The sequence below is a fragment of the Sceloporus occidentalis genome, unplaced genomic scaffold (genome assembly GCF_023333645.1).
Source record: "Sceloporus occidentalis isolate IW3139 unplaced genomic scaffold, rSceOcc1.0.p SCAF_4, whole genome shotgun sequence".
Taxonomy (NCBI): Eukaryota; Metazoa; Chordata; class Lepidosauria; order Squamata; family Phrynosomatidae; genus Sceloporus; species Sceloporus occidentalis.
Genome location: NW_028316984.1, coordinates 175,452,970 through 175,478,206, shown reverse-complemented (window position 1 = coordinate 175,478,206; position 25,237 = coordinate 175,452,970). Strand labels below are relative to the sequence as shown.

General features: G+C 39.4%; 2 protein-coding genes across 9 annotated transcripts in view; both read left to right on the top strand.

Moving 5' to 3' along the window:
• Positions 1-13,059, top strand: part of RPS6KA5 (ribosomal protein S6 kinase A5) — a 70,621-nt gene extending 57,562 nt beyond the window's left edge. For 2 of the 5 annotated variants that reach the window (XR_016281022.1, XR_016281020.1), the window contains 4 exons: positions 1,399-1,562; positions 3,085-3,351; positions 5,801-5,906; positions 7,604-13,059. Coding sequence is in view for 2 of the 5 variants with exons in the window: in XM_089522389.1 (XP_089378515.1) it covers positions 1,399-1,562; positions 3,085-3,324 (404 nt within the window). In the remaining 3 variants the exon portion in view is untranslated. Of the gene's footprint in view, positions 1-1,398; positions 1,563-3,084; positions 3,352-5,800; positions 6,400-7,603 lie in introns of those variants that run through there. The other 3 variants (XR_016281021.1, XM_089522389.1, XM_089522390.1) reach the window with 3 other exon arrangements.
• Positions 13,060-23,759: 10,700 nt separating this feature from the next.
• TTC7B (tetratricopeptide repeat domain 7B) overlaps positions 23,760-25,237 on the top strand; it is a 148,372-nt gene continuing 146,894 nt past the window's right edge. For all 4 annotated transcript variants that reach the window (XM_089522385.1, XM_089522384.1, XM_089522388.1 and 1 more), the window contains exon 1: positions 23,760-23,982. In XM_089522385.1, coding sequence (XP_089378511.1) covers positions 23,862-23,982 — 121 coding nt within the window. In that variant the 5' untranslated portion in view covers positions 23,760-23,861. The remainder of the gene's footprint in view (positions 23,983-25,237) is intronic.

Below are 25,237 nucleotides of genomic sequence, written 5' to 3'. Positions count from 1 at the left end.
CCCGTCTGAAGGCTCTACCTTCATGACGTCATGAATACACCCCTTTTTGCCCGTCTGTATCCCGCCTTAGGTTGTTAGGTTAGGTCATTGAAGCAAGGCTCTAGAAGGAAACTGATGGGCAAAGGAAAGGAGCAAACAGATACAACTGGGAAAGAATTTAGACTACTGCTTATCCAGCTGGCATGTTGGGAATAACCTTTTGCTTTGTTTTATTTTATTATCGTACTGTTTTTAGATTTTATCATTTGTAATTTTAATGCATAGAATTGTTTAATCCTTTTTGGGGGGGATTGTATATATTGTATTTTTTTTAAAGGTTGTACGCCACTTTGATTGTGGTAACAAAAAGCGGGATATAAATTAAAGTTTTTTTATTATTTTATTTTTTTGTGGATTGACTTCTCACAATAAATACCAATAATTCAATTAATGTGGATTCTTTGGCTGTAAAAATGTCGGTAGTTCAATTACAGGATTCAGTTGAGATTAACTTCTGTAATGCTATAGTTTCCCAATATTTGTTACTATACAGGTATACCTCAGTTAATTAAGTAGACATGTTCTTGAGCATCACATATGTACTAGAGGCAGAAAGAACATCGAAAAAGCAGTTATAGGATCCTGCACCACAAAAAGATGAGCAGTTTAACATGTCTCACCAAACTTTTTTTTTATTGAAAACCAATTATAAGCATTTATGAAATTTGGGGGGGGGGGGTCAGGAAGGCCTTATATAAGTAAAAAAAATGTTTAACTCTCTACAGACCTCTTTGAAGCTTAATTCATAAAGCATCCAGGGATATTTTTTCTTCTTTTTCCCAGCCTCCCCTTTTCATGTGATATCCATTTTGGTGGCCAAATTTATAGATCTATTCTTTTGTAATATGTTGGGAGTAGTTGGTGAGGCAGGCTTTTTTTTTACCCCTTTCTTTGTTGTTGTTGTTGTTGTTGTTGTTGTTGTTGTTGTTATTTGTGGAAGTAGCTGTTGTATACCTTGCCTGTTGTAGGCACATACAGCTACAGCAGGATCAACTAGACTAAAACCCACTCAAATTTTGTTTATTGCATTGCTTATTTCAGACACGCTGCTGCAACTAGACACTGAAAGTTTGTTTCTCTGGCACTCTTTTGGCATCTTCCCAATCCCAATCTTTCTTTAGTAAAATTGCCACTAAAAATGTCCAGCGAGAGAGAGGACAAGGACGGAAGTGTGGGCTGGTTGGATATAAAAAGACTTTGTAGAAAGGAGCTTGTTTGTCAAAGGCTTTATTAACTGAGATATGCCTGTGTAGCTATAAATCAGATTATTAGAACATTTCATTTTTGTTTATCAATGAGGATTTTAAAAATTTAAGTAATGGTTCACTGATTTCAGTATGTTTGATGAATTCCTATTAGGACTTCTTACAGTGGATCCAAATAAGAGAATTAAAATGACCAGTTTGAGATACAATGAATGGCTTCAAGATGGTAGCCAGCTGTCATCCAACCCATTAATGACTCCAGATAATTTAGGATCCTCAGGAACTGCTGTCCATACCTATGTCAAAGCAACCTTTAATGTAAGCTCAACATTAACTGTGTGCTTCTTTTCTTAATCTATCATTTACTTTTAAAGTAAGAGGCACTTTAGGCACATATACATTTAAATTATTTAGTGATCTACCTTGAACTGAGAGTTCTTCATCCTCTTTGTGAAACCTCTTTGTTTTCTGTCTCAGTCCCAGTAGATTGAATTTATTAAACATTCTCTCCTGATGCAGAAGGTGCCATCCATTAAGAGGGATTAATTCCTATTGCCACCAGGCTAGGCAAAATATCCCCGGATTTTAAATAACCTTATTAGTCCTTGTGTCCTCCTCCCCTTCTAGTTCTTCATGCCTCAACCAGGAAAGGTCATATCTCCACATTATCTAGCTGCAATTCTCCATTCCATTTCTATTTCTATTCCTTTTCCTATATGAAAAAAGTCATTAGCTTTTTGTATCCACTTACCAGTTTAGCATTCTCCCATATGCCCCCGCTTCCCTAAAGTCTTGGGGTGAGGAGAATGAAAGCTAAAGCCTCTAAACCAGGCTCCACTACTTGGAATTCTCCTGATGTGTGTGGACTCTAGCTGCCTCCTCTGGGAGCTGCAAAGATCTGCACACGACAGCTCCACTCAGAGCAGCAGCTGCCTCCTCCTAAGAGGCTTGTGCCAGGGAGGCTGTTAACTCAGTTCCTATTGAACTGGATCCTACTAGCACCTCTGACCCTACAAAAAGAGAAGATTTATTATCTGGAGGGAGGGCTCTTCTTCTTCAGGCTAGCCCTGGTGGAGCTGGGCCTGCCTGGTCAACTCTCTCATAGGCCGGAAGATGACAGTTATGGAGGGAGGAGTCTCTTCTTCCAGGCTAGCCCTGATGGAGCTATGAGATGAGATGCTGTGAGATGCAGATCCTTTGGTTGCTTGAGGGGTTATAGAACCTTTGCAGGCCCACCACTAAAGGCTGCTCTGGGCTATTTTTCCCTTGTAACCAGGGTGTTTTGGGGTTTTTTGCTTGTTCTATGAATTAAATTATTGTAATTGCTTTCAGTGCCCAAATTCATTCAAAGTATTTGGGAAAATTTAAATGGTAATTCCATGGGCATGCTGTTGGTAGACAGGAAGACCAGTATATCAACCCAATTTGCCAGTGGCCTTGTTAAATTTGGAACCACACTATTGAAGCTTTCTGGAGAAGGAAGCAGATGTTGGCCTAGGCTTGCTAGATACATGATGGAGCCCCTGTTCTCCATTCTGTTGTTAAGTTAACTACCATTTCTGAAACAGCCAGTGTTAAATGCACCATTCCCTCCACCCACAATATCTAAAGAAATTTGTCCTAATTAAACATATCCACCAATTATCCGCCATTGGAGTATTCAGGAATGTAGGAGGACATACTTTCATTGGGAATACAGTCATGTTTACTGTTTCATATTCATTTACATTGGTTGTAATGCAATTCTTTAGCTAATGTTTTTCAATATTTTTATTTTTTAATCATCTACAAGAACTGAATCTAGTTTGTTTTCACATAAATTTATTTGCATTTTAAATAGGCTTTTAACAAGTACAAAAGGGAAGGTTTTTGTCTCCAGAATGTGGACAAGGCACCTCTTGCAAAAAGAAGAAAAATGAAAAAGACAAGCACAAGTACAGAGACTCGCAGCAGTTCTAGTGAAAGTTCTCATTCTTCCTCCTCTCATTCACATGGGAAAACTACCCCTACAAAGACACTGCAGCCAGCAAATGCCACAGACAGCAATAATCCAGAGGGAATCTTCCAGTTCTCTGACTGATAAATGAAAAAGAATTGCTCTGATGAGGTATATTTAAATGGTTATAAATTTACCGAAATATGAGCACCCTTGAACATAGTAATGTTTATTGCATCTAATAACTCCTGTTTCAATTGTGTCTTACAATAAGGCATGTTAAAATCCTGCTATGTCTATGGCTGGAATCAAAGTTTTAAAAAGTGTATGTGAAAATGTTCCTGTAAATTGTTTGTGAGCCACTCCAAACATTTATTTTAAACTATTAATAAAAGTTGTAATCTAGTGATGTAACTCTGCACATGGAAGCAGAGTTTCTTCATGGTCTCTGTGCTTCACACAAATGGATTTTTTTTTATAGATAGGGAGAAAACTCTTAACGGGGAGAAGAGGAAAGTGTATGACAGAAGAGGGAGTGGCTTTGGGCACCAAGTAGAGGCACACCAGGGCGGGAGTGGGGCAGAGACAGAGTTACTGGAACCTTCCATGTGTGTCTCTGTGGTGGCACAAGTCCCATTTATGTTAAGGCACAGATGACCACTCAGTGAACCACAGTTACAGAAATCCATTAAGCGGGAATGACCGTTTTGAGAGCTTAGAAACCTCTACATTATGGCTGGGTTTGTGTGTTTGTGCATTTTAATTCCTGTTCTTTAGAAAGATTACCAGAGGTGAAACATATTGGCTAAAGTGAAAAATCTATGCTTCCATGTATGCAGCAATGATTTTCCTTGTGCAGGAAGCTTACATAAGAAAAATCAAGCCACATCCAAAGATCTTCAACATGTGGGATGGATACACAAGTTCTCACAAAAGACATATGCAACAGTTCAGCTAGTGCTTGGTCTTGGTTACAAGTATGCAGAACTGTGTAATTTCTTTTAGTCTACATTTTGGCTAGCGTCCTTTTTCTAGTTTCAAAGACTGTTCAGAGGTTTTTAGTACTATCTTAGAATTGATGTGTTTGCTTGATTTGCTTTGTGAGCATTCAGTACTAAAACCATGTGCTGAGGTTTTTTGAACAAATATTTATATTTAACTTACACATTTATGCCTAGTTTTTAAATATAATCAGTGAAGGTTTTTTTATATAAGAATTCTGTATTCCTGTTATCATGTGGGTCCAAAATTAGGCATGCTGTGATACATGTGACAGTTTAATCCCTGACTGTAGCATAAAATTCAGAGATTTTTATTCTGTATAAAACATCTGCATGGTTTGGTAACCTGTAATTTCATTTGATGGGTAACAGAATAATGTGATAAGAGTGTGTTGGAGAGGCTGTATAACTTGCTCCAGAAGTTTTTAGTAAGAATTATTAGTTTGTTGCACCATTTAGCTGTGAAATATTAAGGTTTTGCTTTCTTGACATGATTTCCATACCTATATGCAATACTTTTCAAATTTTGCCCCTTTTCAAGTTGGGGTACCTTCTAACTTTAAACAATTTATGCACTGGGAAAACTAATGGGATTTGTTATCAAACACTGTGCTTCACAACTATACACTGTGTTTTACTACAGCAAGATATTGTTGTAGTTGTGTTATATGATGCATTTTAAATGGTGAATTGTGAGGCATAATTGCCAACATGTGCAAAGCATTTCTGCAGCTTCTGTGCTACAACTTTGCAAAAAGTTCTTGAGTAGTCCTGTGGTGCATTCATTGGGACAATTAGCCTAAAGTTAAGCTTGTACATAGATGTCTGCATGCTCAGAGTTCACCCTGCAGATTTTAAAAACAACTTGCTGCATTGTACAATAAACAATCAAATCCTATGCAAAACATATACCTACATACATACATATGTATAGAAACTGTATTTATATAAATGAGTTGTTTAACATAGCTGCCTCTTAACTATTTTTTGAGAAATCTAGTGCAAGCTTGTCTATGGAAACTGATTGAACAAGATCCTGGAAAGACCATATTTTTCTATGTTGCTGGATATAATAGAGAACATTTTCATCAGGAATAAGATAACACATAGTCCAAGAAATATTTTCTGTGTTGTTTACCAGGTTATTAGCATTCTTGTTGTTTAGTTTTAATTTAGGAGAAGATGGTTCTATTATATATGGCTTGTAATCAGACATCAAATGTGATCCTGTTCATGTTTACTCAGATGTAAGATATACAGTGCTACCTCGGGTTACGAAATTAATTCGTTCCTCGGCGCCGTTCGTAACCCGATACATTTCGCAACCCGAAAAGGCGCTGGAAAGCCGCTAGCCGCGCTTCCAATTTGAATTTCGCACCGAAATTAATTTCGTAACCGAAAAATCTTTCATTACCCGGAACAGTTTTTTTAAATCTAACTTTTTCGTACCCCGGAAATTTCGTAACACGGTCAATTCGTATCCCGGGGTACCACTGTACTGATTTCAGTGAAGCTTACTACTTTGCAAGAGTATATAAGATCTCCATCTGAGTTGTTTTCACCCTGAGGTGGAGTGATGTAATAATTTGTCATCCTGACTTGAGCTTTTTCACATTTAGGATGATTAATCCAAGATACATAAAGCATAGAATTAACACTGCTTGTCCACCAGATGTGCCTTGGCTTCCACACTGTGTTTAGAAAACCAGCTTATTCATGCAATGTGTAAGTATAGACAAGACAAGAGCTTGCATTTATTTCTTAATTTGGCAGATCATATGGAAACTCATATAGCATTTCCATTGTGATCCTATTGTTGAAAAAAATTGCTCACTTTTGAGTTTGAAGGTTTCCAATTTTGTAAAATGAATTACTTGGGCTGTGACTTTGTGAATGCTTATTTAAGGGTAGTCTCCCATTTAACTATGGGATTTACTTCTGAGTGAAGCATAGGATTAAGCTTCTAATCAGATACTTCTATATGAGCTTCATTACAACTTCTAGGCAGATGGAAATTGTATTGAGAATTGTACTGTTTACATTATCCTTATCCTTATATTTTATATAATGATAGCACAAGCAACTCAAGACAGCTGATTTTAAACATACAATACTGTGCTAGTATTTAATTTAGTTTTACTTGTTGAATCACTTTTAGAGAATATGACTTACGTAATGAAATATTTTCCTTCTATGCCGTGATTATGCAGATAGCATCAATGAACATATGCAAGTAAATGTTCAGTAAATTACACACAGATGCTATTCTTTCTCCATTTTCTATTTCACTGTGAAGATTGCATAAAGTATTTTTCAAAATAAAGATTGCAGTGGTTCACTAAATTACATTAAAAGAAATGAGCCCTGCTTTAAATTTATATGTAGTTTAATTCATTTAAATATCAAGTCCAGTTTGGGAAATTGTAATGACCAGTGTTTTATATTTGAAGAGCTTCATTAATATTTTAATGCATACAGTAATGTAACAATTTGCTGTTTCTCAGGAAAAGGGAATTTTCAATTTTATTTCCTAGTTCTCACCATAGGCAGCTATCATTATAGCTCAGTGAGTTACTTCCACTTTTTCTTCTTTTATACCACTGTGGAGCAAATTTTATTTGATACAAGTATGAATATTTAAAAACACTTCTGTTGACTTTAACATTTTGAATGTGGACAGCATATAAATTTGCCTGTTGCATTTTATATAAGTATAATATGTTAGCTAAGGAAAGTTATAGTGAGTTGCAGTTGAAAAAGTTACAGTAGGCTTTCGAAGGGTGTACTCCATTTGGGAACTGTACTCCAGAAAAGGTCTGTTTTGAGGTCTGTGTAACTTCTAATTAGCTTCATTTATTAGAACAAGTGGTTTCTTGCTTTTAATAGACTAAACCAGGGGTCGGCAACCTACGGCCCACGGGCCGGATCCGGCCTGGCGAGGCCTTGGGACCGGCCCCAGCCTGGTCCTTCTGCCGATTGTCGCCCCTGCCACAGCTTCCGCGCCGCTCCGGGCACCATTTTGAGTTCGTCCCCCCCAGTTGTCTGAGGGACAGCAACCCGCCCCCTGGCTCAAAAAGGTTGCCTACCCCTGGACTAAACAGTAGAAGAGTAAGAGAGACAAGTTTCTTGTTTCCTAATTCTTTGTTTAGTGCTTTGTCTTGTTTGTGTACCAGGACATTACGTTTTGCCCACAGTGCAGAACTGCAGGGAACAGGCCTATTGGCAGTTGCCTTTTGTGGTAGTCTAAGAGTTAATGGAATTGCTTGAACTGCTGTAAGTTTAAGTTTAAACACCTTTATACTGAGGAGCCAGTATTCAGTCTGCATTCATCTCACAAAATTTTAGGGCCAGAAGAGACATGACTGCACTGTAACTCTCCATTCTAAACTGGGATCTTTCCATCTCTATTCATTGCTCATTAGATTATGCTTAAGGTGGATGGAGATGGACCAAGATGTATATCATCACTGGTATATCTGTAAAATAAAAGGTAAATTTAATTGCATATTTAAAGGAAGTTATTGAATCGTGGCATGCATTGTTTTAATTTCAGGAGAAAAATGTTTTAATATATTTAGGTGGGAAAATTTTTGCCTTAATTATTCCTTCTTAGGGGCAAAACAGATATTAGCTTCCAGGCGGCTTCAGAGCGCAGTGTATTCATGCTCAATGCTCTGAAGTCACCCGGAAGCTGGTGTTATGTCTTCCACCTTCCCCCATGTGGACCAGCTTCAGAGCGCTCCAGTGGCGTGGCGTTTATATGCCGCAGGAGCGCCATAAAGTCGGGGTACAGAAGGAAAAGCCAGCTTTTTGCCAGCTCAAAAAGGAGTGGCAATTTGCCACTTCTTTTTGGACTGGCAAAAAGCTGGATTGGGGCTGTGGTGTGTGGTTGCTGTGGCCCCCAACCCAACTCTCTCGGGGCGGCTTCAAACTGTCTCTTTGGAGCAGTCTGTTTCGTCAATAATAATAATAATAATAATAATAATATGATTTATTTATATTCCACCTTTACCTTGTGGAATCAAGGCGGATTACAAAGCAGAGGCAAAGAAAAAAAAATACAAATACAAAAATACAGACTACACCCCCCACACACACCATTTACATCACAGCAAACATAATAACAATAAATTAATTATACAAAAAGGCAAAAACACAAAATAAAGAATAAAAAGTGTTAAGTGGATGGTACTAATGAAGAAAGGGGGGAGGGGTTCCACAGTACTAACCCTGATATCCTCCTGGAGACCATGGCAAGACTTGATTTGGGTTCTGGCAACAAGACAATTTCTTCTTTACCCTTCGAAAAAGCTCCATTTCCAAAATCACTCTTTGGCATCTTAATATAAACCAGGTGATAAGCTTAGATAAGCTAAATGAAAATGAAAACCCCAAAATGAAACATTTGCTATTATTAGTCAATTTCTTCTTCCAAAATTAAAGCTATGTCATAGCTAAATGTATCTTTTACTTAGTTTTTTTAAAAAAATCTTACAAAGGTGCTAGTGTTGTTGGGTTGTGGAATGTAACAGAATTGTTTTTTTCTTTTCATGTACGTGTGTGTGTTTGTGTGTGTGTATGTGCTGAACCTATTCTTCTCAGTTGATTTTATGTGTTCTCTTTTCATGCTCTTTGGTTTATAAAATGGTGTCCCAATTCTATGCAGTTAATTTAATATTTTCAATTGAAATTAAATTAATGGAATTTCTTTACATATGAAGCTGCCTTATAATGAGATTTTCCATGCTGTCCAGTGTTTACCTCGACTGGCAGTTTCTTACTGAGCTACAAGGCAAGGGCTTTCTTTAGTCCTGTTACCTGAGATGCTTTTAACTGAGCTGAGACATGCACCTTTCTAAATAAGTGTGATTTTAGATAAGAGATTAGTCAGCTGGGACATTAATGTGTAATATTTTACAATAATATGATAGTACTATAGGTTTCTTTATTTTAACATTTGGCTCTTTTGTCTAAATGTAATTATAAACCTACCATATGTATAGTTTTTTGTGGGTTTTTTGGGCTATGTGGCCATGTTCTATAACAGTTTATTCCTGACGTTTCGGCAGCATCTGTGGCTGGCATCTGTACATGTTAAATACATACATTAATCAGAACCTGAAAGTCACCAGATTATGTCAAGCATTCTTTTAATAATAATACATATTTAAAAGATCTGATGCACAAGAATTAAATGTTCATGAAGAGCTCAAATATAATATTTTCAAACATTTGAAGGCTACATCCTATATGTGATTAGCCTTGCACCAAAAGTAAAAAATGAAATGTTTGTATTGGTATGAAATGAAATATGTATACATACATAATATACACTGGGCCTAGATTTAATCACTGCATCTGGGCTGGTAGAAGGCAACCTGTCCGCTCTTTCACAGCAGCCCTGTGAAAATGCTACATGGAGGGCCAGGGAAGGCTGGAGAGTGGCATAAGTTGTACAGGCATAACCTGTATCTGACCTGTTAGATATTCATAGGTAGATTTTTATAAGTGCAGAAAGACTACAGGCTTAATAAGTACTTAGTTTTGTTGCTAGCGCCATAGACGTACTTAGCCCATGAAAACCCAATCCTATAATTGCTGGTCTTTAAGAGCTCTTTTGTTTTTGCTGCAATAAACAAATCTTACTTTTCCTAATTAGTTTTCTTTTCCAATTAAAATAAGTTTATTTGGTCTTCCCACATTTTATTCTAACATTTGTTCTGCTAATTCCCACTCATCATCAGAATGGGACAACAGCATGTCCCGTATCCTGCCTGCCTATTTGAATGACTCCTCATGCCTGACCAGCATCATGACTGTGATGATCCCCCTTGGCTCTTAGACCCAGCAGATCCCCAAGTCTCCTGGTCTATGTTCCTACTCCTTGTGGACTTGAAGATGACCTCTGGAGATCCTCGAATCACGCTGTCACCACCCAGTGAATTCATATTGGATTTCCCTTAACATACACTGGGACTTGTTAAGGACTTCTAATTCTACTTCTTACAAATCGTCTCAAGCATCAACTGAGTTAGGACACATGTAAAGGAGTGTCGAAGTAGCAGATACTTTTAAGGAAGAATTTATTATAGTTAAACAAAATAGAACAAAAAGATATAAATCATGCAAGATCATAAGGGCCTTGCAGGTACAATATATGTAATTCTAAAAAGTATTCATTTTATGCAAGCAACCAGAAAAATAATAAATAAGGCCTAAACGTTCTAATCTGACGCATTCTCACTTCAGAATCCACTAACTGCCAAAGACTCTCTCTCTCTTCCTCTCAACTGCTACTCTCCAACTGTCATTCTCCAAATGTCACACTCCAACTGTCATCTGGTCTCAGAGGCTTCCAATGACTGGAGGCCTAGTCATTACAATGACATGGGAATTGAGAAGCAGGATGTGGCCTGATGGAAGCAAGCTCATGGGTTTGGTAGCTCCTAAACCCATTTAGAAAGTATCTGCTCATCTACTCAGTTTAGTGTAAGGATCTGTGAAGTTGTAGTTGTATACTAAATTGCTAGATTTAAATTAGGTGGTAGTTAAATTAGCTAAAAATATTTAGGGGACTCTGTGATTGGCTTTGGGATCTTGAGATTCTTGCCTTCCATAGAGTGCATTTCTTTTAAACAGTTTCTTGTGTGTATTTCTGTTACCACTGTCACATTTTGAGATTTTGCAGCAGGCTAGACTTAGGCATTATTGAAGTGACCAGAGCATGTGTAATCCATAGTTTTTTGTGGGTTTTTCAGGCTGTGTGGCCATGTTGTAGAAGAATTTATTCCTGATATTTCGCCGGCATCTGTGGCTGACATCTTCAGAGAATGCTGGCATGGAAGAGAGTGGTGTGTGTGTGTGTGCACGCACACACACACACTATGTGACTATGTTGGGAGGAGTGATTTACATGTTAATCTGTGTATTGTTCTGTTATTGAACAGCAACGATTCCCTCTAGGCAGTACAGGGCATTTTCACCATACCTCCTGCCCACCACTTTATGCTGAGGGGAAGCCATTTTTTACTAGATTTATGGTTTATTTTTGTTTTTAAAGAAGGCTTTTCCTTAAAATTGCCAAGATCTGCCCAAAAACATGGTAAAAATGTTTTCACCCCCTAGTGAGCATTTGGGGGCAACATTTTGATTTCTGGGGTCTACAAAACAGCCTGGGGGTGCACTTTGCCCAGGAGCTCTGGTGACATAGTGGCTAAATTCCTCTACTGCAGCCACTCACTCACACCACAAGGTTGTGAGTTCAATACCAGCCAGAGGCTCAGGCTGGAATCCTTCCGAGGTCACTAAAATGAGTACTCAGCTTGTTGGGAACAAATAGCTTACACATTTGGGAGTGCTTAAGTGCAGTGATAAGCAGTGTACTTGCTAATGCTATTGCTATCTATTTTACAAGAACAATTGCATTTTCACAAATATATGTTGCATGAGAAAAAAATATCCCTGTAACCAAAGTGCCACATTTGAGAAGACAACTATAGTTGCCCCTCCATGTCCGCAGACTTGAAATCTGTGGACTTAGAAATCCGTGGAGGGGCGGCCACTATTAACCTTAATGTGGTGCATGCCTACAGTGCACCCCTGCATACACACTTCTCTTTCAAGCCTATGGCGCTTGGATATGCGTGAGATTTCGAACTCTCAGGGGGGGGGGTCCGGAACAGATTCCCCGCGAGTTCAAAGGGGCGACTATTCCTAATCAACACAATATTTCTTTTTTAAAAAGATCCTTTAACCCAGAATTTCACTTTAGATAGTCATCTGTGATTACCTTTAAGGAGTCAATGTTTTTGTGTTTTGTTGTTGTTGTTCAATATGTTTTGTTAGGTAAGGAGTAAGTAAGAGCAAATAAGAAAGTGCTTTATTAAGGAATGCTTTATCTTTTAATTATCTTTTTTTTTCTGTAGATAAACTTTATTGATAACCTTTGCTATTGCATTCAGATTTTCAGTGTTGGGATTCTGCTTCACATGTATAAAATTCATTTAATTCATTAATGACTAAACCTTAGAATAGAGCGTACTTAACTATCTCAATACAACAGGGAGGTCCCATATATTTGAAAGGAGTCTTCTGTGTGAGTAGGCACTAGTAGTAGGTAAACTGCGCTACTTACTCTGTACCTGAACTGGCTGGGTGCCTATTTTTATGTGGATGGGGAAACAAGGCCATTTCATGCCTTTCTTTTCAAGCAATGGAACTCCAAATGTTTGTGCAGCTAAATTTCTCTGAGCCCATGTGTTAGTCCATCTGCATGGACAGTATATCAGGTCAGGTTAATTAGTGATTTGTAATGTGAATGCTTCAGTTTTACATAAAATATTATATATTTGGTAAATTACAAGAATAAGAATTGAATATAAATTATATATGTTGAATGACAGAGACCTTGTGTTTTAGGAAATCTTTTGTTTTTAAAAATAGCTCAAAGAAGTAATGGTTTGACACATTTTAGTATTTTGTTTTTGTACATATAACCTTGGACACAATTTTGTTGAGTATTCTTAAATGGAAACTATTTTAAAAATATATTTTAAAATGAAGTTCTTCTTTGAAGCCTTCAGTAGCCCCCTCCATTAACTTCATTCGTTCTTTATTACTGAGTTTAAGTCAAGTCCACCACTGGAAGGAAAGAAAAGGAACCCTTTGGAAATGGGCCTCTCCCCCCTGCATTCCCTCTTGTTTGTAGCCAAAACCAGCTATGGAACTTATCCTTTACACACGTGAACACAGTTTTTTCTCTCTCTCCACTCCTTTTTTATGGTGTGGAGACCTGTAAGGTGGCAACATTAGCACAGTATTAGATTTATTCCTAAACATTAGTTAAAACATTAGCTAGAGGCCCTCCAGATATCTTGTATAGCTCATTTATGTTTTTCCTAATTTCTGGGAGACTGTGTATTTTATAAGTGTATATCTAAATTATTATAAATAGTTGAAACCCACAAGACATACTGTAGGTACTATGATAATATAATGAAGCAGTGTAATATCAACAGTCAGCTAAACGTCTGAAACAATGCTTCTGTACATGTATTATGATCTTATGTCTTGTTAAACGTATGGAGTATTAGAACTGGATCTAAAATATGAGCATCATGAGCTCCAAATCCTGAAAAACAGGAAACTAATGTAGGTTCTTTCTATGTTGATTCACCCACTTGATCATTGCTACTAGATTGTGTTTAAGGTGAGGGCATAAACTAAATTCCCTTCTTTCTAGTTGGTTTCCCAAATAGTCAGAACAGAAAAGAAGGTCGTATAGGAAAACTGTTAATTCATCAGGTCCATTCTTCTCATCTTCTGCAAGGGTAGAAGTGAATTTGAAGTTGCATTTTAAATTTTAGATTTATAATAGGCAAAGCTATTTCAGGATAACTGATGTGACTGCATCTTTGAAACATAGTAGAAAAGCAAAGGGAAAAAAATAGTAGTCTAAATGAGTTGGGCAACTGCCAGGGGTTGGCAGCTGCCCTAGCTTGTCTATAGGATTCTAGAGGGCTGCTCGCCTTATTTTTGTTTCACCACAAAATTCATCCCTATGCTTTTTACTGTTTGAGACCCCCCCCCCAAAAAAAACAACCAACAACAAGAGCCGATGTGATGTAGTGGTTTGAATGTTGGATGAGGACTCTGGGAGACCAGAATCCAAATCTCCAGTTGGCCACGGAAACCCACTGAGCAATCTTGGGCAAATCACACTCTTTCAGCCTTAGAGGAAAGCAATGGACCCCCCCCCCCCCAAACAAACCCTATGATACTGTCACCTTAGAGTTTCTATAAGCTGGAAACGACTTAAAGACACACAATAACAGCAACCCAGTAAATGGCTCCAAAATGCCGCAGAATAACTAGTAGCAACCACTGAGACTTTGGAGTGTTGAGGGGCTGAACAAAAAATGATGCTCAAATTTTGAAGGGATGCTAGACTCCTCAGGTCCCCCAGAAACATCAGTGGGACATTGCAAGTGAGCAGTGGGCCACATTTTCTCCACTACTGATCTAAATACTGATAAAACTATAAAATATTCAGAAATCACATTGTGAGATACATCATTTTGCTTTGTGCAAGGAAAGAAGTATTTTTGAAATTTTCACTGTAAATCAAATAAATACAGTCTTCGTCATGTTCACAATGAACTTGTTTTGTATGTTTCAGCACTCTACTGATATTTTTAATGTGTATTTCCTTTGTATATTCTCTCTTTCTATTGGTGAAGTTCTTAATGATATACAACATTTCAAAAAAATCCAGTAAAAGCTAGTGTATCCATGTAATATTTTTTTGAAAATATGCAAACTTTATATCATGATAGATTTTCAATTTTAAATATTAGTTTACTGATTCTTACTTGGTATAGAAAAGGTTTTTCTTTTAATGCAAACCTAATATCTGTCTATATATATAATACAGGCTCTCCCCCAAAGTGTAATATTTATATTGTTTATAGACAAACAATAATAATTAAAAATAGCAGAATTGTTTCATTCTAGCTGGGCTAGAACTTAATTGTTAACTTATTGTGTAATGTGGAACATAGGCTCCTTTAGAATTACTTTGATGAAAGAGAAAAGTCTGTATATTTCCCTTGTCCCCTCCTTTTGTGGCTGCTGTGTGTGCCTGTGTAGGTGCATTAATCATTCATGGATGCTTTATTGTTACAGTCCACTGCCACTCACCCATTCCTAAATACTGAAAGGGTTTTATATTATTTACTTATAACTGTCAACGTTGGCAGGTATTTATGTAAAAGTAATAAAGATGCATGCTTACTACATGTCTTTTGATTTGCTTGTTGTTTATTTAGCAAGTCCTAAATAAGTTGTATCAACTTCAGAAAGAAACAAAGTTAAAATTTGCATTTGTTGGAAATGTATGCTATCTTAAGTCTTGGAGTTTGCCGAAATGTTTTGTGTGTGGGTTTAAATTTTAAAAGCAGCAAGGGCTTACACTGTGTATGTGTTCAAATATGTTTGTTCTATCTTCAGAAAATAAACTTATATATGTACATAGTGCTGCATGTGTCATTAATTTCATTGCTGACAACAATTCACACTTCACCAAAACAATAGCATTCTTTATGTTTCTGAGGCAGGGTTGGGCAATATAGCCTTCCAGATAGCATTGAACTGTAACTCCCAGCAGTTCTTGTCATTGCATATGCTGGCTAACGCTGATGGGATTGCATTTCAGAAACCTCTGGAGGGCTACACTTTGCCCACCCTGTGCTGAGGGAAGGAACTCTGCTCTTGGAATGAACAACAGCAACAAAAAATGGGTCTTGGCATTAAAGGTTGCAAAGTAGAATGGCTATCTTGACGTGTGGTGTAGGAAGAGGCCTTTACCTCCCCCATTATACTTTCCCCCTGCATATTATTCCCAGGAAATTCATTCTGACGAATCAAAGCTTAGAGGCATTTCAACACGACATTATTTTGTTAATTTGCATGTAACCAGACATCCACAGGAAAACCTCAGTTAACGTCACCATAAGTTGGAAACAGCACCATAAGTTGGAAACAACAAATCCTCCACCAAAATTCCCAATGTAGAAAGAAGTCAGTCTCATGCTGGGGAAACTTACCCTGCAACTGCTGGTGTGTGTGTTTGTGGAAGGGGGGGATGACCTTACACTCTGTAAAGGGAACAACTGGTTTGATAAGTTTACTTATTTCAATGTAAATTATTTCTACATTATCAGGAAAACAAACTTTTAAATGACATAGATCATGCTTAAGAGGAGCAGTCCTCCATTTATCTATTATCTTGTAATTGTCTTAAAAGCAGATATACTGTAGTTGTGTTGGTCTGTGAAAAAATAACCCCAAATCTGACATGACAAGTGGAGCAATAACAACAATTCAACACAAACATAAACCCATTTATGTAATATAGTACTTGTGAAAGTTACCTCTACTGTAATGTACTCTGGGGAGAGCTACCCTGAAGTGTCAAAATTTAGAGTGGCACAGAAAATGGAAGCAAGAACACTTGTAGGAGCTAGGCATTTTCTGTACCAGTTACATTGGTTGCTTATTGGGTCCCAAAACTAGTTTAAATTTCCAGTCTGAGCCTTTAAAGCCCAAATATGTTTGGGACTAACCATGGGTTTGTTTGTTTTTCAATCTGAAAAACTTCCTGCATTCCTGTCCATCTGCTTGAGTCTTGCAACTGATGTTTTTTTCTGATCCTTCAGCAAGAGCTGTTTGCCTGGTAAGTACCAGAGACATTGTATTTTCTGTGGTACCTCATTGTTTTGGAACTTTTTTCTAGAGAGATTCACATCACCTGCAGTCTATTAGTTTTTGGACTCAGCTGTTGCATGACTTTGCTATAACTATTTTATCTGCTGGTGATGTCTTATATTTTTGTGGTTATACTGCATTTCATGGGGTTTTTTTTTTTAATTTCGATGTGGTATGTAGTAGCAGCTATACTAACCTGTCCTCAGAGTCCACTGCTTAGACTCTGTAAACAGAATTAACCTAATTAAGTAAATAAATCTTCTTTTTATCATGTTACTACAAATACTGTCTTATCACATGATAAAAATGTTAGAAAGCCATCACAGATCCATAATCTCCATGTCTCCTCCACTCCTTCCTTTTTATAATGTCTGCATAGAGTACGGTGGGGCTGTTTGAGCAGATGTAATGTGTCATATTTTATTATGTATCACTTAAAGTTATAAGATTTAATTATAGGATATTTTAAATTTGATTTCCCATTTGCAATTTGAAGTCTGTTTTGTTTGAAACCGAACTTGTACCCAGATGGATATGTAGTTCCAATTTGGAAAGCAGCCAGTTGTCTTAGAGTGCATGTCTTCTGTGAAAAGAACTGAAAGTATTTGCAACAATGGTTTTGTTTATTGTACTGAACAAATAATAAGATAGTCAGTTCAGTCATACAACAGCTAATTATGATGCAATTATTTTTATAATCAGTTGTATTTAATTCCATAAATATGCAGTAAGATATCTTAAAACAAGATAACTTAAAACCAAAGGTGATCCTTTTTGCACAGAGCATGGTTTTGTAACCGTGTTCATCTCTTCACTGCATGCATGTATAATGCCACTTTTACCAAAGATATAAAACAAAATAGGGAAAAGATTGTAGAAATGTTTGCAGAAATGCATATTCTTACTTAGGATCACTTGAGAGAGAAACCACTATTCCACTATGTGTAGAGAATAGCCAGTTTGGAAAGTACATGAATTGGCTTAGAGATGGTTTTTCCTGCATGTTCCTTCATCATCTTTGTACAAACTACATTTTTACATATGTTAAAACCAGCTATATGAAAAAGTGTTCTTGTACATCCAATCTTGTACACTGTACTGAGTACAACATCCATCTCTGCCAAATGTTTTGAGATGCCTGCTAAAATCCATTCTTCGCTGAAAAAAGTGCAGTGGACTGTGACACCACTGTTGAAGGTTTTGTGTATCAGTGGCAGTAGCCAGTGAACTTACTGATTACAAGGTATTTGACACATGCACACCACTATTTTGGTCCTGGTAAACAATACTATTTTAAAAATTTGCTTCAGGAGGCTTGGCTGGTTCTCTAAAAATCCAGAACAACTCACTATTTCAAAATGTTTTAGTGCATTTGAAAGAAAAGAACCAACACAACCATCCATACATTGTCTGCAAAGCTGTTCTGCTATTTACAGGCTGACCAGATGTCATAACCACAAAGGAGGAGGAGAAGGCACTGCAAAATGTAGGACATTACAAAATAAAAGCAAAAAACTCATATAAATACAAATACATGATTCTTAGTCATGCTCAAAAGGGAGGACATTTTGGAATTTTTCCTGGACAGAAGGCTGAATTTTAGTACATAAGGGCATCTGGTCAACCTAACTGTACAAGAGCTCTGCCCCATTACATTTGTACCATTAATATAAACCTTTAATAGCATTGCACTAATTACATACTGTAACTTTTCAGACAATAAAAAGTCTTCTAGTACCTTCGTGACAGGAGCAAGCATAGGACCAGTAGTTTGACTAGGACCCTGGAGGACCAGGGTTCAAATCCCTACTTGGCGATGGAAACCTGTTTGGTGACCCAGGGTGTCACACTCAGAAGAGGGCAGTGGCAAACGCCTTCTGAACAGATCTTGCCAAGAAAACTCCCTGAGTCCATAAACTTGCCAGACACTGGAAATGACTCAAAGGCTAACAACAACAAACTTTAATGACAAAGCAACAAACACATAAGGTCTTTGTGGTCTCAAGACTCTCATTGAAACTGCTATATTCACATGGTAATCATATCTGTATACCTGGGTACAGAAGTTGAAACAGGTGAAGAAAGTACAAGAAATGACTGCATGTCTGTGGGTGCAGACAAGCAGTCCCAAGGTAACTGCACAGATTATTTTATTCTAGTAGACCACAAGTTGAACATGAGTCAACAGTGTGATGTGGCAGCTAAAGAGGCCAATGCAATTCTAGGCTGCATCAATAGAAATGTGTCTAGATCAGGGGAATTAAAAATTGCCACTCTATTCTGCTTTGGCCAGGCCTCACCTGGAATACTGTGTCCAATTCTGGGCACCACAATTCAAAAAGGATGTTGACATGCCGGATTGTATCCAGAGAAGGGAAACCAAAATGGTGAAGGGTCTGGAAACCATGCCTTATGAGGAGAGACTTAGGGAGCTGGATATGTTTAGCCTGGAGAAAAGAAGGTTAAGAGGTGATATGATAGCCCTGTTTAAATATTTGAAAAGATGTCATTGAGGAAGGAGCAAGCCTGTTTTCTGCTGCTCAACAAAACAGGACACTGGAGCAATGGATGCAAGCTCCAGGAAAAGAGATTCCACCTCAACATTAGGAGGAACTTCCTGATAGTAAGAACTGTTCGACAGTGGAACACACTCCCTCGGAGTGTGGTGGAGTCTCCTTCTTTAGAGTTCTTAAAACAGGCTGGATGGCCATCTGTCAGGGGTGCTTTGATACTGTATTCCTGCATGGCAGGGGTTGGACTGGATGTCCCTTGGGGTCTCTTCCAATTCTATGATTCTGTATGGAGATAGTTATTCATACTGTAGGGACATCTGATGTTTGACCCCTATGCATCTCCTGCAACTTTAGTTGACCAATCAATACTAGACTAGTGTGAACAAGAAACAGAGCAGAAGCAAGAATGGTGGAAGAAGGCTGATGTCTCTCTGAAATGTTTCTTCTTTGTGGCCTCTGTGCCACATACAAATGGGGTTTGCACCTGTGCAAAGACTTCATTTGGAAATTTCAAGAGTTCAGTATTTTAGTGGGAAGCACTTCCACTCCTGTGTACTTCATATATTCCAGCCATCCAAGCTACTGTCCCCTCATTTTCTCCCTGGCTGTTGGCAGACTGACATGGTTCAGTTCTCTTTTCTCTGAGTAGCTCCTTCTTTTTCACCCCTTTTTACTTCTATATCATGCTTTCTTAAGTCTGATCGTTCTCCTTTTCCTCCACTCTCAATCTTTTTTTTTTTTTTTAATTTCATCTATGTCTGCTACAGAGCTTGGCGAGGTGAGACCAACAGGGTACGTGTATTTTGAGGAGGAGGCCCTGAGTTCTGTGTCAGTGCCTATTAAGACCACTGAATATGGACCATGAGGGAGCTGTAGTCACCTGTAACAAACGAACAGCTTCATTTATATACCATTTCATACTGAACTAGCAGTTTAGAACTGTAAGCTAATTGCCCCCAACAATCTGGGTACTCATTTTAGTGACCTCAGAATGATGCAAACCTGAATCAAGCTTGAGCCCCTTTGCTGGTATTGAACTTGCAACCTTATGGTTTTGAGTGAGTGGCTGCAGTACAGGCGTTTAACCTCTGTGCCACCAGGGCTCCTTGTTACAGCTGTAATATGTTTGTGTTTTTACTAAAGGATGTGGATTACTTCACCTGCACCAAATGCAAGTTGGTTCCCCTTTTGGAAGATAAGTTCCAGCGACTTGAGGCCCATTTATCCATTCTATTAAGGAGCATGAGCATTTTTGGACAGAATGCAACAGACTGTCTGGTTGAGGAACACCCAGGGGATGTCTTTGGGAAGGTGGTTCTTTCCCAGACATAGGAGTGAGACAGTTGGAGGAATGTGACAGGTAGAAGTAGAAGGATTAAGGAATATTTTTGAATTTGTAACTGTATAATCAATTTAAAGAACTCTCCCTTGTCAATAATTGTGAGGGAAAGCAAGAAGAGCAGCAGAACCAGTCCTTACAGAATGCGCATGATGCCTTGGAAGATTCAACCCAATTAATGGTCTCTGCCAAATCATGGAGGAGGTGTGAGGTGGTAGTAGGGGACTCCTTGCTAAGGGGTTCAGAATCAGAAGTTTGTGGGCTTTACAAGTCAGAGGTGTGATGTTTTCCTGGGGTAAAAATCCATAATGTAACAGAGAGGCTGACGACTCATCAAGCCCACTGATGGTTATCCTTTCCTTTTGGTCCACATGGAAGTCAATGACACTGCAAGGCACAGCCTTTACAATATCACCATTGAATAGTGAATAGAGACATCATTGGCCCGGTCAGGGACTTATTTATTTGGCTTTGATAATTTGACAATTTATGACTAACATGATATATGAGAATTATTATTTATGATTAACATTAGTAGAAAAAACGTTCCTAAGGATCCTGTATGGTGTGATATTGGAGAAGATCAATGGTATGTGGGTATGTGTGACACTAAGAGTTACTATACTGGTTGACACTAATGCTAGTGATGTGCAACTGGCCTGGCCACAGCTGCTTCTTCTTTCTTTCTTTTTTGCTTTGACAATTTGATGATTTATGAGTAATGTGAGTGCATATAAGCAGAACATGGAGAAATAAAGGTTCTCAGTTGGCAAAGGGGGCAGGCAAGGCTGCATCCTTTCATGTTCAATTTATATGCAGAACATATTATATGGAAAGCAGGTTTGGATGCAGAAGAAGGAGGAGTGAAAATAGGAGGAAGGGATATCAACAATCTGAGATATGCAGATGACACAGTACTACTAGCAGAAAACATCACAGACCTAGAGCAACTGCTAAGGAAGGTCAAGGAAAAATGTGCAAAGGCAGGCTTACTGCTGAACATAAAGAAAACAAAAATAATGACTACAGGGAATTTGCACAAATTCAACCTAGACGATGAGGAAATAGAAATAGTAAGAGTTTTCATATCTAGGATCAAATATTGATCAGACTGCAGTCAAGAAATCATAAGAAGATTAAAAATGGGGTGTGTGTGTATGGCTGTGAAAGAACTAGAAAAGATCCTAAAATGTAAAGATATACAACTGGCAGTGCTGTCCCACACTGGGAGCCAAACGGGTGCATGCCCAACTTCCTGTCCTGCATGGCTTTACTCATGAGTAAAGCAGCATGGGTCTGAGATGGGGAGGTGCACTGGGCCTCCTCCCTCCTTGACACGCATTCTGTTGCGCATCAGGGAGGTGGGGGGCTGCTCATTGGGAGCCACTCCTCTTGTGTGGTGTCGCTAGGTGCAGTCAACATCCCCACACACCCCTAGTGATGCCACTGAAAAGTGAGCATGAAAATTAGAATAGTACAAGCCATTGTATTCCTCATTGCCATGTACGGATGCAAGAGCTGGACAGTTAAGAAAGTGGATAGGAAGAAAATCAATTCATTTGAGATGTGGTGCTGGAGAAGAGTGCTGAGGATCCCATGGACAGCCAAGAGCACAAACAAATGGGTTCTTGAACAGATCAATCCAGAAATATCCCTGGAAGCCAAGATGATTAAACTGAGGCTATCATACCTTGGCCACATCATGAGAAGGCATGAGTCATTGGAAAAAAATAATGCTAGGAAAGGTGGAGGGGAACAGAAAGAGAGGAAGGACACATGCTAGATGGCTGGACTCTATTAAGGAGATCACGAATATCAATGTACAGGAGCTAAGCAGAACAGTGGAAGATAGGGAGTCTTGGAGATGTCTCATCCATAGGGTCACCATGGATCAGGATCGACTTGAGGGCAGTTAACAACAGCAACAAAACAAAAGTACTTTGCCAAGGATCCAGTATGGGAGGGGAGGGTGACACCATGAGTTACCATATTGGATGACACCAACACTAGTGAGGCTAGTGGCTTGGCCAGGGCTTATTTTTGTGGCTTTGACATTTGATGATTTATGAGTGAGTACAAAAATACATTACCAAGGATCCTGTATGGTGTGGTATAGGAGGAGGTCAGTGCAGTGTGGGGTGTGTGACAGCATGCATTGCCACACCAGGCGATGCTAACCTTAGTGTCGCCATTGGGCTTCCCTTTTGGTTTCGACAACTGGAGGATTTATGAGTAATGTAAGTATATACAAACAAGACTAAAGATTATGTATGGTATGGTTGGGGAGAAGGTCAATGGGGGGAGGTGGCAACATGTGTTACCACACACTGGGGGACGGCAACCTTAGTGACACCATTGGGCTTCATTTTTGGTTGTGACAACTGGAGAATTTATGAGTAAAAAGTACATACAAACAAGACTAAGGTTTTTGTATGGTGTGGTTGGGGAGTAGGTCAGTGTGTGTGTGTGTGTGTGTGTGAGACAGCATGTGTTACCACACACTGGGTGACGCCAGTCCTAGCGACACCATTGGCTTGGCCAAGGCTCCTTTTCTGGCTTTGACAACTGCACGATTTTTGAATAATTTGGTGTATGGGTTGCAGAGAGAGCTTATTGTGATGTGTGGGTTGTAAAGAAATGCCATTTTAATTTGTTGCCTGCTATATTTTATTATGTGAACGTTGATATATATTAATATGTATTATGTTTAATTATTTTCGTAGAATGTAGGTTCATCTTATCTCTTTTAATCAGTTGTACGTATAGCGCTGTGTAAATTTATAGGGCTTTATAAATAAAGCTTAATAATAATCACGACCATCATCATCATCTTGTAGCCCATTTGAGACTCAGTGAAAGGAAGAAGTTGGCAGCAGGAGCTTTTGTAGGGTTAAAGTCTGCTTCCTCAGGTGCTTTTGCACCTTGTGGCACTTTTGAGACTCAGTGAAAGAAAGAAGTTGTCAGCATAAGCATCCCTCGACACCAGTCCACTTCCTCAGATGCATTTGCTATTATCATTATTATTGTTGTTGTTCAGAGAGATCTTGTAGCACCTTTGAGACCAACTAAAAGAAATTTCTATATATTTATATACACACACATATATAGATACACACACACACACATACACCACACACATATGCCATTGGTGTGTGTGTGTGTCCATACAAATCCCAGACCCTTTTGTGTCAGGAAATGAAGTGGCAAGCGAGACGGGGGTTAGGGTTTATGGGGAACATTAGTAGGGGAATCTGAGGGCCTTAAGGTCCTGCGTGGCCTGAGGGAGGCGACACTGGGAAGCGTGGCTGCCAGCCTCTCTCTCTCTCTCTCTAGCCTCCTCCTCCTCCTCCTCCCGCCATTTTGTCCGCTCCTCCCTGGGCCGCCTGCAGGTGGCGCTGCCGCGCACAACGGCCCCCTCCTCCTCCTCCTCCTTCTTCTGCTGCCGCTGCCGCATCCCTCCTTCTTCCTCGGTTCCCGTTCCGGGGCCTTCGCCCGCCTCGGTCACGACGCCGCCGCCGCCGCCGCCGCCTCCTGCAGCCAAGGCCGGCATTATTTGGGGGCGCCATGGCCGCCAAGAAAGGCGGCTCTCGGCTGGAGACGGAGATCGAGCGCTGCCGCTCCGAGGGCCAGTGGGAGCGGATCCCCGAGCTGGTCAAGCAGCTCTCCGCCAAACTCATCGCCAACGGTGGGCAAGAGAAGGCGAGGGAGGAAGGGGCCCCGGCGCCCTTAGGCTGGCAGGTCCCCCCAAAGGGCGGCCTCTCTGGGTTTTATTGCTCGGTTCCTTTTGGTGGGTCCTTGTGGGAGTCAGGACTAAAGGCGGGGGTGCCTCTGAGCATACGCAGAGTGCCCCTGCCCTCCCTCTTCAGCAAGAAGGAGAAGAGAAGTGGAGGGGGTTCTAGGGCTGCTGGTTTCTGAGGGAATGGAAGGATACCTGCAGATCACACACAGATACACACACACACGCATAGATACATACATACACCCACACATACACACACACACAGATGCACATCTGTATCCACACACACACACACATATACACACATACATACACCACACACACATATATACACACAGACACACTCATACACACACACACACACACATATATATATACACACAGACACAGACATAGAAATATATACAGATATCTGTCTGTCTGTCTGTCTATCTTCCACAGGATTCTGGCCACACTGGTCCAAAACACACTTCGGAAATAATCCAGTTTGAGACTGCTTTGACTGCCCTGACTCAGTGCTACAGAATCCTGGGAGTTGTAGTTTTGTGGTGGCACCAGGGTTCTCTGGCAGAGAAGGCTGAATGTCTCATGAAACTACAGTTCCCAGGATTCCCTAGCCTTGAGCCAGGGCAGCCAAAGCTCTCTCAAACTGGATTCTTCCTGCATTGTGTTGTGGACTGCTGTTGTTGTTTTAGGTCTTGTGTGTTGAGTGGTTTCTGACTTAAGGCAAACCTATCATGGGTTTGTTCAGATAAAGTTTTCTCCTGAGACTGACATTCTAAGTCTTGAATGTATGCGGTTACACAGAACTTGCATGGACATTTCAGTGTTTGTTGCTATTGTGAGATCAAGTGTTCAAATAAGAAAGCCATTTGTGTGTGTGTGTGTGGCGTAGTGGTTTGAGGGCTGGGCTAGGGCCCTGGAGATTAGGGTTTGAATCCTGGCTGGCCAATGGAAACGGGCAAAAAAACCCTCTGAAGAAAGTTGCCCAAAATCCCCATGATAATTTCACCTTAGGGCCATCATAGACTTGAAGGCACACAACAACAACAACAACAACAACAACAACAACAACATGCCTTCAAGTCACCTGTCAACTTCCTCCCCTCCTAATTCTTAAGATCTCAATTGGAAGTAGTGTTAAGGGAGTGGGGCTGGTCTTTGTGTATTGCGTGCCTTCAAGAGGTTTCCAATTTATGGC